Source organism: Athene noctua, chromosome 10 (assembly GCF_965140245.1).
Source record: "Athene noctua chromosome 10, bAthNoc1.hap1.1, whole genome shotgun sequence".
Taxonomy (NCBI): domain Eukaryota; kingdom Metazoa; phylum Chordata; class Aves; order Strigiformes; family Strigidae; genus Athene; species Athene noctua.
This window is the reverse complement of record NC_134046.1, coordinates 8,510,797-8,527,979: the sequence shown is the minus strand read 5'-3', so window position 1 is coordinate 8,527,979 and position 17,183 is coordinate 8,510,797. Positions and strand designations below refer to the sequence as shown.

Sequence of the window (17,183 nt, the reverse complement as noted above, 5' to 3'; positions counted from 1 at the left end):
TGTTCTCATTATGCAGGGGGGGGGGGGGGGGGGGGGGGGGGGGGAAAATCAACACCTTTATTAGCCATAACGTTAGAGAACAATGGTCCGTGCTTCAGGAAAAGGAAAAAGAAAAATAGTGACAACCGTGTTGCACATCAGTTGTCTCCTCAGCTCAGAACTGCTCGTAACCTTGCTCCACACATTTATTATTGGACTTGAACATGCAATAGTTTAGGCAAAAGCGTAACTAGATTTGTTATTTTTAGTTCTGATTTGACCTTACATTTCTCAAGCCATTTTAAGTGTTTTCATGTTTGCTCTACCCCTTTTCATTTCTGAAAAGGGTGAGATCATTAATCCTTGACCTGTTGCATCTAAATTTTAAAACCAGCAAGCATTATTTAGTTTCACAGTAAGTCAGTGAGGAGGCCTGAGTGTACGATCTACTATCACATGTTCCATTACGGAAACAAAACCCCTCACTGACTTCAACAAGTTTCTTTCCTGTATTACTTCATTTTTAAAGAATATGGATTATGTCCCACCCAATTCAAAATAACAGGTGATAAGAGTTTCCCCTGGAGTACTGGAAACTTACTGCTTCACTGCTTAGAATATGCAGCTACCCGATATCATACACAGCATAACAAGACACATCCTTTCCTATGCTAGGCTCTCAAAGGAGCCCAAAAAAGTTCACAAGATCATTGCATGTCTTAATCAAATTTGGGCTTAATCTAACACTGCCTTATAAAACAGATAAAAGATTTCTAAGGCCAAAACTGATAGACTGCACTCCTGGGTAAGCATTAAACACTATACATAAGTACAGCTGAGAGCTCACAACCATCATCAACATCAGATGCTGGGAGAACAGGCTTGTTTCTTTTGGGGGTTCTTCATCATTTTTGTATTTATACAGTAGGATGAAGAAAAGTTTCTGACAAATGCTAGATTTAAATATTGCAAGCTCTTTCCAGCTTAGCTCAAACAGCTAAATCAGGAAATGGAAAAAAGTTTCTGCCCGCAATAACATGCTGATTTTAAAATCACTGACTGTCAGAAAACACCATCAAAAGTGCTTTCTGCACAAAGGCTTGGCCAGATCAAAGTGACTGCTGTTAAATTTGAATTTAATTCCTAAAGTTCTCCTAAGTGAAATGCAACCTGCTAGCATTATTTTGAACAGAAAAAGCACTCACCTAAATTCTTTCTGTGTACAGGTAGCATATAGACATTTAACTTAGTTCAGGACTATTTTGACGTACTGAGGACTTCCATCAGACTACTTCACTCAATGATTTCCCCTCTCTTGCTGCCTTCTTTGCCTTACACAACCATCTGCAGTAAATCAGCAATGGTTGGACTAGATGATCTTCAAGGTCTTTTCCAACCTAGATGATTCTGTGAAATCCACCAGCCTGGACATCCAACAAGTTGGATGTTTAGTTTGCAATCTACAGCTACCTTTACCTTTCTATTGGGACAATTAAACTGTCTGTAATGCAGGACTGAGTAGTTCTCATGCCCTTCCACCCTCCTCTTAACATAGTTCCATTGCTATAACAAGCTCTTCTTTTTCTAGCAGCCAAAAATCATTGTGCGGTTTGTGTGTCTTCATTTGGTGCTGAACACTGAAAATTTTGTGCAGTTATATAAATGCAAATATCCGCCAGCTCAGAGATGTGGCACTTCCTCCTGAGGTGACTCCTGGCCTATTAAAACTGCTCTACTTAAACTAATTCCTGCCCAGAACCTGCTTTACAGCTGAGTCAGCCTGTGAGTTTTCACAACAGAAACCCAGAAAGATGACAGAGGAGAAAGAAACCATGCCTCTACCATACTGCATACAGTATGACTCCCTGTTGGTCTTAAGAACAGCCATTTCTGGGTATTAAGATGATTTTGTCATTGGTTCTAGAATGGAATTTGCTCATCTTGAGGACAATCTTGCCTTGTATACTGTACCCCGCATGTGCTTATATCCTTTCAAGTGAAGCAGAACAACAAAAATAAAACATGCTTGAGAATATGAAACTTCTTATTTCTTCCTTCAAACTATTTAGCTTTTGTACACATGCACTTGAGAAAAGAGGCTTTTAGTGTCTCACTTCCCTCCCCCTGCCTCCCACAGCTTATTCAGAGCACTGCTGGCAGAACCCACACGACAAAAAATTTACAGGATAACTCAATTTCACCTCAATTTAAAAGATGCATATTCTCTCTCGAGTGGCTAATTTTACATTTTATAGGATTTAGGTGTCCATATTTTATACTACAATGGGTTACTTGTTCATTACTGCCCTCCCCTACTAGAATAAAGCCTCAACATGAAGCATTTCTGGACATGAATCCCACAGAGATTCCAGATTTCACAGAATCATTCAGGTTGGAAAAGACCCTTGGAATCGAGTCCAACCATCAGCCCTACCCTGCAAAGTTCTCCCCTACACCACATCCCCCAACGTCTCATCTAAACGGCCTTTAAACACATCCAGGGATGGTGACTCCACCACCTCTCTGGGCAGCCTGTTCCACTGTTTGACCACTCTTTCTGTGAAAAAATGTTTCCTAATGTCCCATCTAAACCTTCTCTGTTGCAGTTTAAATGCAGATTTGATAAAAGTTTGGTGTTGATAGAGCAAACAATAAGCCTCAACTAGAAAACTGCTCTGCAGGAGATGTATGGAAGCTTCCTGTGACACAATGTTGTCAATGTGCAGATTTGACTGTAACAACTAGGGACTTTATCTTCACTTGCAGCAGTGAACACACACGTGCCCACACATGAACACAACTGCATTTCTGGCTAATACAGCTGCTAAAAAATGGTCTGCAAAGTAACTATTCATTCCTAGATTCTTTGTCATAACAGAAATTATGCCCAATATCACCTGAATCCAAAACAACTATACTATTGCTCTAAGGTGGTATTTTAGACATATTTACCTGTGAGCTCCCTTTTTATATTAGGAAGATTAGCTGGACATGAGTTGCTGATGTTTAGTCCTGGAGGAGGCATGCTTTGGTTGCCATAAAGGTCAATCAAATTGCCAGACACAGGCAACTGGAAAAGATAAACAAGGAAAAGGATCAACTGGTTTGCCCTTATGAAAGGCTCTGTACAGAAGAACAGAGTTAGGATCTGCTAAGAAATCTATGCTCTTTTTCATGTGCAATAAGGTCAGCAAAAGTCACAGATAAACACAGGATGAGGAATAAAACACACTGGGAAAATTCTGTCCTTTCTTCAAGAATATGCAGAGGAGATAACATGCTGACAATACAGCTGTATTGTTGTTCCCTACTTTTCTGTGAAACTATTACATCTGTACCCCCATCACTTCTCTTCCTTAAAACATCTGAAAAAGCCTACAGAAATCTCCCAGAGGAAGCCCCCCTTTTTCCAGGAATATGAGTGAAAGTACTTAGCAAGTTGTCACATGCTTGAGGAAGAACACTATATTAATCAATTCACATTTTTCATGTGATTTGAAAGCTACCTACACAGAAAACATTTAAGTTTACTTTAACTTGTTTTTTGCCTTACGTAACAAAAACATGCATCAGTAGGAGGAGAATTATTTTTACATTTAGTTTCCCCAATTACTTGTTTATTCTGCTATTCTTATTTAGTTATGTTTAAAGCAAGGAGATCTATACAGAAATAGGATAGGATTCCAACAAGGCTTACCAAAGCTATCCCTTCAAATTGAAACATATTTAAAGTTTACATTTATCCTGAATGGATTATTTTACCCATCTCTTTTGTTTTCAAACTAGGTTTTGAAAAGACAGGTATAAACCACTTTGATATCTTATCTGAGTGGCAATACTTCTTATCGCTGTTGCTGCAAAGAAAATCAATCCCTCCAAGACACTGATCCTGCAGAGATTAAAGTATTAACTTTACACCCATGTAAATAATGCTGTTGAATACAATGGAGTGAGTCACAGCCTGGACTATTAAACTCCTACTGATGGTCTTTGCCAGACTGAGACTTAAGAAAATTTCTCTGCCATCTGGAGCTACCACAAGAAGCAAAGTTGATATGCACCCATTGGAGTCCCACCAGCTAGAAGCCATGCACCCGGGACCTGTCTTGAACAGACAGTGGCCAACAACGAAGTCCCTGGACTCAATCTTTAAGTGACAGAGGAAAAATGTAACTGAATTCTTAGCAAGATTCAGCCTTGCAATTCCTCACCCTCCCCTTAGCTCTTGAATGCAATATTAAAAAAAAAAAAAAAGGAACATCTGTAATGAAGCTAAGGTCACAGCTGTGTATCACAGACTACGGTCCCAGTTGTGACCTTCCCACATTAATGTCAGGGTGACCACTCACTCTCACTGCTCTACAAGGCTGACCCTTGTATCTTTTGGCCCCCCAAATGCATCCATGACACAGGCACAGCCATAGCGTCATACACCCTTCTGACTTGGATGTACTTTTTCTATTCATGCTCCTAAGCATGGGGAGAGCACAAAGACCTTGTTTGTAGCCCAGAGACTTGAAGTTCAAAACCAGACATGTGAAATCTAATTAGGAATTTCAGAGAATAAAAAGATATTTATTTTTTTTTCAGAAATCCAGAAACTAGCATCTCAAAGCTGGGGTAAAGCAGCTAGGTTATAATGAAACATGGTGAACAGTTAAAGTCACCAAGCCGCTTTCCTTACCGCAAGATGGACCCTGCTTATTACAAGTTTGTGATATATTATTATTTTCTTTTAAAGGTGTCAACAGTGTGCCAGATCTTCACGTAAATAAACAGGACCTGTGTAAGCAATCACCACAAAAGGTGACAGTAACACAGGCAGCAGCTGCCGAATGTGCACACTGAAGTGCTGCAGAAGTTGCAAGCACCAGAGGAACCCAACCAAGAGCTGTGCAACAGCCAAAGCACAAGCGCCACTAGCCATTAACCAAATAAAGGGACAAATTTGCACAGCTGCTAAACATTGCAGGTTTGCATGTGCACACAAATGCTTATCACAGAAATTTACATTAGAAGTAGATGCCAACCGTCTCAGATTAAATCAGTGATCCGTAAGGAAAGAGACTGATCAGCTTCTTTAAAGCAAGCTGAACTCCACAGGTCAAAGATTCAGTTTTAACTTTTTACTATGAGTGTGACTACATGTATGGTCAGTCCACACTCAGTAGAAGCCTCTGAGAGGCCTCTTCTCCAGGACAGCTGCAAGTCACATCTTTGGGTGTGACTTTACACAATTTCTTTCAAATGAAAAAAATATAAATCACATAAAACACTTCAGGTCATCTCTCACATGGCTAAAATATCTGCAGTTAAAATTGAGGCACATCCTCTGTTCACAATTGTATTTCAGGTCCCAGAGGAATAAAATTAGTTTACTTGTAATGTAAAACCAATAATCATTACTGCAGAGTTTAGGGAAGTGGAAAGGGAAGAGGACCCCTACGCTGAGGGCATAGGTTTGAGATGGCCAAGTCAGTGCTGTGAGAACACAAAAGCAGCCACTAGGATGAAATCGGAGAAAAAAAAAAAAAAAAAACAACAACAACAAAAGGAGCTTATAATGGACACAATAGAGCAACATCTAGGCATTTATTTCAAATGCTCCCTAATAGAAGTGTTTAATTTTTTCCAATTTCTGATTGCAAACATTTCAGCTTTGATCTATTAAGACAGTCAAGCCTTTCATCCTTGGCTCCAAGTACAAAGAGGTGGGAAAATATTCAAAACTCTCACAGCCGTTTCATTGGGAAGATGGAATCTCAAAACTTTGAGAAAGACATGGAATTGGAGGTTCCTTCCCTGTCTTCTCCAAACTCTAGCATCCAACCTACATATGCTTTCCTTAAGGCTTTCTTAGCTACTTCTGGCTAAGAAGAAATTTAAATACAGCATCACTCAGATCATCCACCTTTACTCTCCCAAAAAGTAAACAAAGGAAGAGTGGCTTATGCCACGCTTAGCTTGTTATCTTTATTGAAATAGCATGGTCTAAAATGCCTCCATTTGCATGATGTCATATTTCTAGGCCTTGGCTTCACTCCTCCACTAAACAACCAATAAAACAAGCACCCACATTCAGGTCATTCAGGCTCTGTATAAAATCACTGAGACATCAGTTGTGTGATCAACAAGGCCGTTTCTAAGGTATTGGTACACACTGGAATAGATTCTGTTCCCCAGCTCGTGCAGCCTACAATGTATTGTGTTGCCCCTTACCTACAAGCACACGCTCAGCAACAGTCCATGAAATAAGACTCCTCTCTACTTCTAGAGTTAAACTTCCAGAGAAAAGTCATATTTAGAAGTGGAACTGCACATACTCACGTGGCTTTCCATGTCAGACTCTTCCTAGAATTGATTAGTTGGATGAATTGTCATCTCAACTTGGCATACCAGAGTACTTTACAGAGTACCTTGCGATTCAAATACTAGGTCATATCTACACAGAAAACTAGTGACCATTTTGTGATACCTTTCACTACAAAAGCAAAGCCAGTTAACTTGTGACCCAATACCAAAGTTTACAAACACTTCCACAAGCAGTTGATTGCAGTGAGCCTTTTCAATTAAGAGGTACTTGGAAACCTCCCTTAGCTCACTCTACACAGAAATCTCTGATTTTGCTTATCAATTAAGCACTGTTACCAAATGTAACAAACTGGTCTTTTTGTTCTTTGTTGGTTATGGAACAACGGCAGCCTTTGTCATAGTCTCAGCACAGCTATTTATAGGTTGAGTCTCTTTAGAGACCATTTCCTCTCTTTAGTTCTTCCACCTCTACTTAGCTCAGTCTACAGACATTAATTCCTTATTAGTCAAATGTTGTGTGTTTTAAGAGCTAAATCCCATTCCAAAAGAAAAGTGTCTGTTACGTCAGGTTTGTTTTTTTCCCAAATCAATTGCTGGGAAATGTGGTTCAACTTCCATCTCCTCAGGATTGGTACCAGGTTAACTCAGAGACTGAAATATGCCTTTTGCCTCCAGCAATTTAAATGTATTAGTAAAGAAGTCTTAATTAAATTTCATTTCCTTATTTTACAGACTTCATCACATACAGTGGGCAATTTCTGAAGTTTCACAGTGAATGTGGATCAGGCAGTCTTTACAAGACTTGTTGTCATGCAGTAAGCGAGATGGATGTAGACTACCCTGAAGATTGACTACATGGACTCCTTGCACGAAATGAGTGCGGAGTACCATTATGTCCCTGCCTGGAAGCAAACTGCTGGGGTCTCTGTGAAATCAGGAGAGGAAGAAAAGCACAAAGAAATCCAAGTCCCCTCTAATTTAGCAGGTCCCAATCCCATGGAACTTCAGAGGAAGGACTCCAGAAGAACCTGATCCCTCAATTAAAAAAAATGAAAATTACATTTTTCACAGGTTTTTGAGTTTTCGTCTCAAATTCCAGGACAGACACACTTTTCAAGTCATCTTAAAGGAAAATTAATTCTTTCTGTTAGGACTCTGCAGTTATTTCTCCATCTACTCAAAGGGCACTACTTAGCAAGAGATGCTGGTGGGCTGTTTTTCTGCAGTATGCACCACATCTCCAAGAGGACTGTGAGAATCTGTGGGAGCGCAGGACTAGGTTAATATGACATCAGACAAGTGCTGTCAGCAAATGTAAACCTATGCTAAAATTCAACGCTATGTGGTAAGCTGTAAATTTTGGCACTAGATAAAAAAGAAACAGACGCCAGCACTGGCAGACATCTACTCAGCCAGATCTAACAGCACTTAAGCCTAAGGCAAAAAATTCACTGGAGCTACCCTCCACAAAAGATCAAAATAAGATTATGCCAAAAGTACGATTATATTAATGCTTGCAGCAATGTGAACCAGCAAACAGAAACAGCAACTCAGAGGTAATCTGCACCTTCTCTCACTCAGACTTTCACACCTCTGTGTTCTTCTTGCCTTTTGTCACAGGCTTTCCTATGTCCCCTTCCCCATTCAGCTTTTAAGCTTCTTTATTCCTTCCCCTTTGTTTTGAAGGTACATTTTAAATTATTTTTTTTCTCCCCCTAAATTTTGTAACATCTTTGCTGTTGTCTAGCTAGGGACTTCTCTCCAGTTGAAATCAGGTTAAGCTAAAGCTATGATGTTAGAGCTAACAGACTACAGTGTCTCTGGACGGGGATGCTAACACATGCTTTAGTGTGGCGTACAATTTCTTATTTGAACATGACAAGATACCGGAAACTGGGGTGCCAGAGGTTCCTTCTAGGCTTTCTGAAGCCAAATATAATATTCATGGTGATTTTTAATATCGATGGGTATGAGCTCACTCCTGTTAGCCCAGTTCGCTCCTGTGCTACAATCCTCTCACGGACTAACTTGACTTTGAAATAGCAAAAGCAAAATTGTCCTTTTTATTCCCTCAACCTGACTCCAGCTTACATTTATAAATTCATGTTTTTCATTGCAACTGTATACCTTAAGTTCTTCAAAGAAAAACTAATTACACTCTGTGGGACAATACAATAACTACTTAATTGCTTGGAAGAAAAGCCATGTTATGGTTTTGCATTCTCTCAAGGAAAGAGACTTAACAGAGAAACCAGAAGGAAAGGGCCATTGTACCGTATTTGCCATTTGCAAGGCTGGGTCCATCAAGCCAAGGATTTCTTCATTGTAACTTGACTCCAGACTAATTATATCATCGATCACATCATCCATCTGCAGCAGAAAAGGTGGACAAAGAAAAACAGAACAGTTACCAAAAGCACTAGGATACAGAGGCCTGACAAAGCAGCCCCACACCAGCTCTCCGCAGCACGGGCCCAAGCAGAGGTGCCTGTGCAGTTCCGCCACGCTCCAAATGCAATCCCTCAGCCATGACTCCCACACTTCATCCAGGACAGTCAGGTCACGACAAAGCTGGGGCTTCACGGTCTAACCCACTCCTCCCACCAGCAGCTACCCAGAACAGCAGAGGAGATAGCTCCCCGTAGAGGTACACTAACGGCTTGAACACCTCTTCCCCTGCAGCACTGCCCGCCTGCCCTTCGCCTCTTTCCCCTAGTTGTGGGGCCAAAACCTGAGTACAGGCAGTAATGCCCGAGCCCAGCTCCTGTGGGGGAAGGAGAGGACACAAAGACTTGCTGCTAGGTGACATGCTGCCCACCCTCGACAACAGAATCCACTAGATTCATGTCCCTCACACGCCCTCCCAGGAAGCACCACCCAAGAGCAGCTCGGAGATGGTTTTAAGTGGTGCAAGACATCATCTTTCTGGGGCTGGGCTGGAAGGTGCCTCCACAAGCTCCTGCATGGTCAGGAGAAACAGAGCCCTCCAAAGCACCCACACAGGTGCTCAAAAATGTCCTGCAGGATCAACTATACTTTCTTTTTGCTCATTATAAAAAAGGAGCTTAAATGACAGTTATCTACAAAATCAATGCAGAATGTTGATGGTAGAAATAGTAGTGTATGGGATTTTTATATCAGCCGAAGAAAGTGTGATCAGAAGGAATTACACTGACTGGAAATGAGGGCAAGAAAGGAACTAACAGTTACAGCCCATATCAAAAGTCTTGTTACTAGAAATAAAAAAGCCTTAGTTTAAAAAAAAAAATAAAAAATAGAAGGATGACTACGGAGGATGAATTACCACGGATAGATTAAAACCTTCTCATACAGTTTTTTTAAATGCAAATGTGATCTACATAGAAATGCAGTCTTAGAAACTATCAGGGCAAGAACATATACATGCAGTCTTGGGAAAGCTGCATTAGAAAAGATTCTCTGAAGTGAGACCTTAAAGCATAGTTGGTATGCTCTTCTGCTATAGCGTTGCAGTGCTAGAAAAGCACTAGCCCTCTTCAGGTGTCTTAATATACTTTTGACATAATGCTAATAAACAACCTTGTTGTTTTGTTCCTTAAATACAACTTCTTAAAGACACTATGGGGCAAGTTTATTCAACATAACTTCAAAGAAACATGCTCATTAGAAAGGGGACCTGTGCTCCAACTCCTGTGTCATCCAGTACCTGCATGCATGACGCTCGTGAGTGTGTATTCAGAGCCGGGCACTCACTCTCAACCCTGCTTTGCTCTTCAAATTTATAAAATCCCTGCAGAAATAAAAAGGAAAAAAAAAGAAGAAAAAAAAAAAAAGAAAAAAAAAAAAAGAAAAAAAAAAAGAAAAAAAAAAAAGAAAAAAAAAAAAAGAAAAAAAAAAAAAGAAAAAGAAAAAGCAAAGCATGGATCTGAGTTCATGGCACAGTCTCAGTCCCAAAAAGAGCACAATTGAAACAGTGTCATGCACACATGTGCCTGATGACACAGCAAAGTGAAGCTGTAAATATTGTGAGGAAAAAAAAAAAGAAAATATTTTGGTACAAATGGGATGATGGGATGGAACTATTTGATTTTCATTTCTTTTGAAGCTATGGAGCACAAGTAATTTCTCTTGCATGGGCAAAGCATGTTCTGTTAATACCTGTTTCTCAAAGTTGCATAACATTTTCCTCACAGTACATCTGTATTAAAAATCTGGCACAGAGGCTTAAGGGGGATGATGAGGGGGTACAAGGAGCTCTACAATTGTCTCCCATATGTCATGTTACAAAAATATTAACATGATTCTTAAGACTCCGTTAACATCTTTCAAATCGTCTTCCTTCGGCACCTGAGCAGACATGTAACATCCAACTAAGTTTTTGCCAGCAAAGATTAAGACAAGGTTGCAAAGGACTTCTAGGCATAGGGTAGTGAAGTTTTATATTTGCAGCACTGAGCTCATCGTGAAGAACAATTTAGGGTATATTAGCTGGGATAATCTGGCCTTCCAGCTAAGCAAGAGACTTGCTCAAGTTTTACTGTAAAACTACCTAAAATATCTCAAAAAGCTTTATGTTTTTCAGTTATTTTTGCTATGCTCTTTGCTCTTTCTACATGAATGAGCCATAAATAACATTATTCCAGAAAGCTACAGCTTACAAAACTGCTTTGTATTCTCCAAAGGTCAATTATTCACTGCATGCATCAAGCAAGGGCGGGGGGGGAGTAGTTTTAATAAGCATAAACTAGCTAAAATAGTTCAAAAAAGAGGAAGTTAGAGGGACACAGTTTTTCTAAAAAATGATCTATGCAAATATGTATTCATCAGGCAGACCCAGAGGTAGCAGTTGCGTTTTCAAAGTGAACAGTTCAGAAAGGATTTAAAATATCATCTTAACAATGAGCAAAGATGGTTTAAAACAGAAAGCGAGCAGATTGCAATTCCGTTTTACTGAAGAATATGCACAGTGAGAGCGTATTACCTCTTTCTCGCAGTTGGAGTTAAGGGTAAGCATAGCCATTGGGCTGTTGGGTGCGCTGCTTCCAGTTCCAGGTGGCATGACATGATCACCGGGCTGGTTTGGACATGGCAAGCTCAGGGCTTGGTTGGCATGTTTATTTGCTAGAGTGGTAGAGAGGTACTGCTTTACCTGCTGCCGCTGCGCTTGCTGAATATGGTACTTGGTTGGATTCTCAAGGTGAGTCTGCACCTGTATGACACAATTTAAGAAGTGCTTTATTGTTTTACAACATACATGCTATCGATTTGAGCTGTATGTTTGTGACATATACACCAGCTAAGCATTTGACTTAAAGGACAAACCTGTGCAGCTCCAAGAAAGCCAACGGCACTTCACTAATTCACATCTGGTAGCAAGAAATCTGTTTACGAGCTAGTGTTTCAATGACTGACTTCTTAACGGTAAAACAAGAAGTTCTTATTTTTCTACAGTATGAGATTTCTCACTGAAGACCAATGCTCAAGTCCTCCAGTTTGTACAGATACTCCAAACAGACAGCTCTGCGTTCACACCTGCAGCTACCTGACGTTTAGTTTTCACTAAAATATGGAGAAACAAGTTGCACTGTGGGACTCATTTTACTTGTTAGTAGCTACCAATTAAAACCAAGTAATATGGATTGCTATCCTTTATTATGTGCCAAGCAACAGCGAGATCAAAAGGTTTGTTGTTGGTTTTTTAAGTTTCGATTGTTCATTTGTTTTTTGTTTTTTTTTTTTTTTTAAATTAACACATTGGTTTAAAAAAAATGGAATTTACCATTTTTTTGCCTCCAAATTATTTATATCTCAGATATATGGCCTAAATCATATACAAATAAGACAGCCTGTTTATAAACACATTATGCAAATAAGATACAAGAAAAGAAGTGTTTCAGTTCAGATCAATCACTGTCTCAGCAGCAACTATTTTTATATTTAAGATAAGCTTTTCAGTACTTAGAATTTTTTTTATACACAATATCAAAAACCTCATACCAAACTATTCTTGCGCACCATAAATAAGCAACAGAAGACAGGATTTTTTCCATACAATATTTTCATCATATCCTAGAAATTGTGTCAGCTTTCTTCGATCATTAATATTTTTATCAGAAGGTAGAAAACAAACCAAAATATAATAATACTCTGAGAAGTTTTTTAGTTTTAAAACAGTTCCATTAAAGTGCCTTGCTGTCACAAATGACCAGGTATGTCTCCCACTTATTTTTGTGGAAGAAATTAAATTAAAGCATACTAGATACCAGAGGAAAAGGATTTCCCGTATAATGTAAGCCTTCTTACCAACAGATTTTAAAATAAGTCTGCAGTAACAACTCACCTGATAGTGATTGTACTCAAGCATTTCCAGCATACTGCTTATAGGTTGCAACAGAAGGGGCTGCAGTATCCTTTGCCCTACACTATTCCAGTTTGAGGGATTCGCATACGAAAGCACCATAAACAAGCTACCCCAAAACAGCAGAAGAAACCTGAATGTCACTGCTCAGACTTATAGCAACCTACGCTAATTAGCCACGCATGTAGAGAAACAAACAGTTCACACAGGGGCTCCTCTTGGAAGCTATGCAAGTTTAGCCTTAATTATTGGGGTTTTTTTCTTCCCCTGGCTTTGACATCATGCTTTTTCGTAAACATAAAAGAACCTTTTAAGTGATGGCCTATCAAAGTCAGATTGACAGTTTGCTCAAGGCTAATTCGCTATTCATCTTTCGTTCCAGTCATACTAACAGACAATGGTATTTTTCTTTAGCAGTAAGCTTAAATGTTTTTAAGTACAGAGCAAGAAATAACTGACCAAATGCCCTATGAGCCTAACACATATCCCCTGGCAGTGGAGTGCACTAGATAAACCCACGGGGCTACAAAGTCCTATTCTTCAGCTTCCAGGTGCAGCAGTCCACCACCCTGCCCCTCGCAGCCGCCGGTCCAGCCAGGACCTGCAGCTGAACACGACGGATTTGAAGAAGCCCTACGAGATCCCCAGCCTCCCTGGTGCTTAAGAGCCCATAAATTCTGTCTCAATCTACAGCTAGAGGAAGTTTTCCAGTTCAGGAATGGCTGACAATGGGCAAAAGTACATCCTAAAAGCACTTACGTGCACTGGCACAGTCATGGTACTGTGCACAGTCCCTACACCTTCCAGAACTTGTAACTTCTTTCCATCCAAGTCCTTGACAAAAGCCTATAGTTGAGCACAGGCATCAAAAGCTGCTCAACTTGCATTACTTTCCAAAGTCTCCACTGCACAGCGAAGCACACTTAAGATAGCGTTTCTAGAGAGTTTAATCTGATTTGTTGCACTAAATCGCAAGACAACACAATACAAAAGTCTGCCGTGATAAGCACAGCACTTGCTTTGTCAGTCTCAAACTGCATTATCGATTTTCCTATCACCAGTGGTAAGAGTTAGGCTACCCAGATAAGTCTATTTTTCACTTAAATTTTCATCTTCCAAGTAGATAAATTTATCAGCAAACGAGTTATTTTCATAACACTTATCTTTGAATATGTTCTTTTAAAAACAGGCTCTAGTTGCCTGCCAGAATTTTCATGCTCCCTTTTCCTCCACAGGCATCAGCAACCATGGCTGCTCTCCATGGACTTGCCAAGGTGACGGGATGGAGCAAAGCCTCCCCTCTCTGCACCCATCTCCTACCCATGCTCCACACTCCCAGGAGAGACACCAGCAAAATGCCAAGATCCACATCTCAACTGTGCATCATCAAATACTGTATTATTTATAATATATATACTAATACTCTGAACTGGCTACATGTCAACTTTTGAAACACACACTGCCTATTTGACACAGGATTTTTGTTGACAAAACACACACTTATTTCATAAGAACATACTTTCCCTAAGATTTTGTTGTATTATCCTAAATTAGAATAGTTTGTGTTATTTTGCTACTCCATAATTTTTTTTAACTTTTTTTTAAATGGGCTTTGCTGCCCTCAGTGTGCCAGGGAAGGCAAGAGGAAAAAAAAAAAAAAAAAAAGTTGTGAACGTTAAAAAAAAAAGGAGCTGCATCCTTTCTCAAAACTTTTAAGTTACAGATTTCTCCTTAATATAGAAGTGTAACTATGAGAATTTTAATGTTGCTGAGAAGTGCCTCCTCTTTGGTACAGGACAACAAATTTCAGTTGCAGTTCAGAAACTACTGTCTGCTTTTTTCTTTTTTTTTCCCTTTTTTGTGGGGGGAAGAGAGGATCTATCTTCCTCTGCTCACCCTTACAGTGAATATAACAACTAGATAAACATTACTGCCTATTTGTGTGTGGCATAACTGCAAATGCAAATTATAATCCAGCCTGTTTAATTCCTGACACACCACAAAATCACTCTGGCTCACTTAAGGTATGTCCTTCTGGAAGTACTCTGAACAGAGTTACCCAGTAGACCATATTTTCATATAGAGTCAACACTTGCTACAAATGGGCAACGAATTACTCCGAGGAAATTCATTTACTGTCAGATGCCTGAGTTTCAAATCAGCAGCTGCAGAGAAGATGCTCTACTGCCTTTACAAAGAAAAAACTCCCAGAAGAACCACAGTCATTACACACTAGATATGCACAGTTCTCCAAGGACGTGTCACCTTCTTAGGAAAGTCCAGTAGTGCACCAAAAAAAAGAAAACTGCCTTTTCTGTCATTAAATTGCTCCAAAATGATGCAAAGGAGAGATTCAGGGACTAAACATTTCTTTTTAATCCATGGCTGGTCAAACATAATTTCACATTTGAAGACAAGAACACATAATTATTCTCCAAATGGAAGAGAATGCAACACAACTATTCTCACCCTGCATGTCAGTGCAACAAGGACAGGAGCTCCCACAGAATGGAAAAAGCTTCACACATGCTCTTTCTCAGACAGACATACCAGTTTCAGCTACCCCCACTGTGGCCAGGTGTGAGGCCCAACAGACTACACAGAAGGCATCTGAGAAACTTCAGTTTGATTTTTCGTTTCTGTCACTTTTGTCCTCTTGAGCTGCCTTACAAGCTCCATCATTGAAATCTGATGGGGAATACCTTTATGAAACTCTTGTGGTTTTTGTTTAGACTAACTCTGTCTTTGACCTAGAGCATCCTTTTCTTCAGTCTCTACATCAGAGAGCCCAGATGTGCCTGCTTCAGCAAATGTCCCAAGAGCTACGAGTCATGGTCAGGCTGCAGACAAAACATAAAGCAGTCTTACTTTTTGACAAAGTATCTCACAAGCAAAGAGCTGCAAACCAAACCCTAAATCAAAATTCCACTACCCCGGAATTTGAAACCATGAATCAAAGCTTTGACTTAATTAAGATCTGGTTCTCAGCCCCTTCTTGCCTTTGGGGTGAAAAGTAGGTCTTGTTCTTCCAAATTGTGAGACACTAAGTGCAAAACAACAACAATTTATTGGTTTGGATACACTCCCGAAGAAATGTGTCTGAATGGGGACATGCAAGAAAAACAGACAACTTAAGACTGATTCCTCTGGATCTCCAACCATCTACCTCCAGGAATCTCAACGAAGCTTTGCTATAACACTGCTATACTGAATAGAAAATTGAGTTTTGGACATATTGGTATTGGCAAGCAAGAAGTAATGGAAAGAAGTAATGGAAGTATCATATGTAGAACTTCAGAAATTATTTAAAACAAGGTGGCAAAACCAGCTAAGTTTATCGCACCATAGCAACAGAAGAATTTGGCTACAAGGAACTACAGATCGAGGATGGCCAAGTGGCAGCCTACAGCCTGGATTCAACCCAGAAACATCTGGAAGAAAGATGCACTTTCAAATTGTACTCAGGTGCATTTTCAATTTGCATGGTTATCAAGGTACTGCTTACATGGATAGCAGATTAACACTGCCTTAGAAGTAGAGGCCTGGAACTGATTTCATGCTAGAATAGCCTCCAACGCCAGCTCAGCAGCACCTCCACAGGCTGGCTCCATGCACCATCACTGCACCACGTATTCCTGCACTCACTACAAGTCTCACGGGTGAGTAACTCAAGCTCCAGCCATTCTCACCATGCTGACACTGAGCTAGTATGTTTTTTCTTGAGCTGAAGAACCGAGAAAAGCAGTATAAAGAAGTCAGCTTGAGTACACCCATAAGTAACCCAGCTTAGGCCCTACAAGGCTGAGCTGGGCTAGAAAAATTCTGGATGGAGCCCTGCTGATTACTCAGCACTCCTCCCTTGCTCTTTGGAGTATCCTGGAGAACAATGTTATCTCAAGCAGGGGAAAGGATTTCTCATACCTTCACTAATCTCAACATCTGACTGCTAACTCCAGTACATACATCCAGTTCAAGTATCTGAGTAGGGGAAAAACAGTTCCTGAGAAGCTGCCTATTTCTTCCACATCACAGAAACAACAGTAGTACCCATATATGTAGAGTAGATTTTTCCCAGCCCTTGGGTCTAGTGTCAATCAAGCAAACATTTAATCAATGGCTTTCACTAGCTTTAAGAGTACACACAGTATCAGGGGGAATTTTAGGTGTACTTCAGACTACATTCTTCAAAATCCTTGTATTATATTACACGTCAGTGACAGGACTCCTGAGTAGACTGACATACTTCCATCAATCTGAAAAAGTAAGAATGCTTCCCGTTAAGGTGATCAGGGGCTCAGGAATTTAAACACAAAAGCATACCTACATATCTAAGCACAAAGCACACAGCTCAAATAGATCCTCTGTATGAAGCCGACACAAGCAACTGAAACAATACTTCTGCTACTTGCTCCTCATGTCAAGTCTTGCTGGGAATCAGTCAAGACTTAAATTACTAACTTGCTAACGATGGCAAGAACTTGGAACATTGCAACAGAACAATGTACCCCCACTCCCAGTGGGTATATGCATGGACCAAATCCCTTTCACAGAGGCA

The 17,183-nt window shown here is 40.1% G+C and overlaps 1 protein-coding gene across 9 annotated transcripts in view; it reads right to left on the bottom strand.

Annotated features, from left to right (window-relative positions):
* MITF (melanocyte inducing transcription factor) overlaps nt 1–17,183 on the bottom strand; it is a 110,944-nt gene that overhangs the window by 10,417 nt on the left and 83,344 nt on the right. For 4 of the 9 annotated variants that reach the window (XM_074913890.1, XM_074913891.1, XM_074913892.1 and 1 more), the window contains exons 3-6: nt 11,252–11,479; nt 9,977–10,060; nt 8,566–8,661; nt 2,932–3,049 (exon numbers count right to left, since the gene is read on the bottom strand). In XM_074913890.1, the coding sequence (XP_074769991.1) occupies nt 2,932–3,049; nt 8,566–8,661; nt 9,977–10,060; nt 11,252–11,479 (526 nt within the window). Of the gene's footprint in view, nt 1–2,931; nt 3,050–8,565; nt 8,662–9,976; nt 10,061–11,251; nt 11,480–12,610; nt 12,644–17,183 lie in introns of those variants that run through there. The other 5 variants (XM_074913897.1, XM_074913898.1, XM_074913894.1 and 2 more) reach the window with 3 other exon arrangements.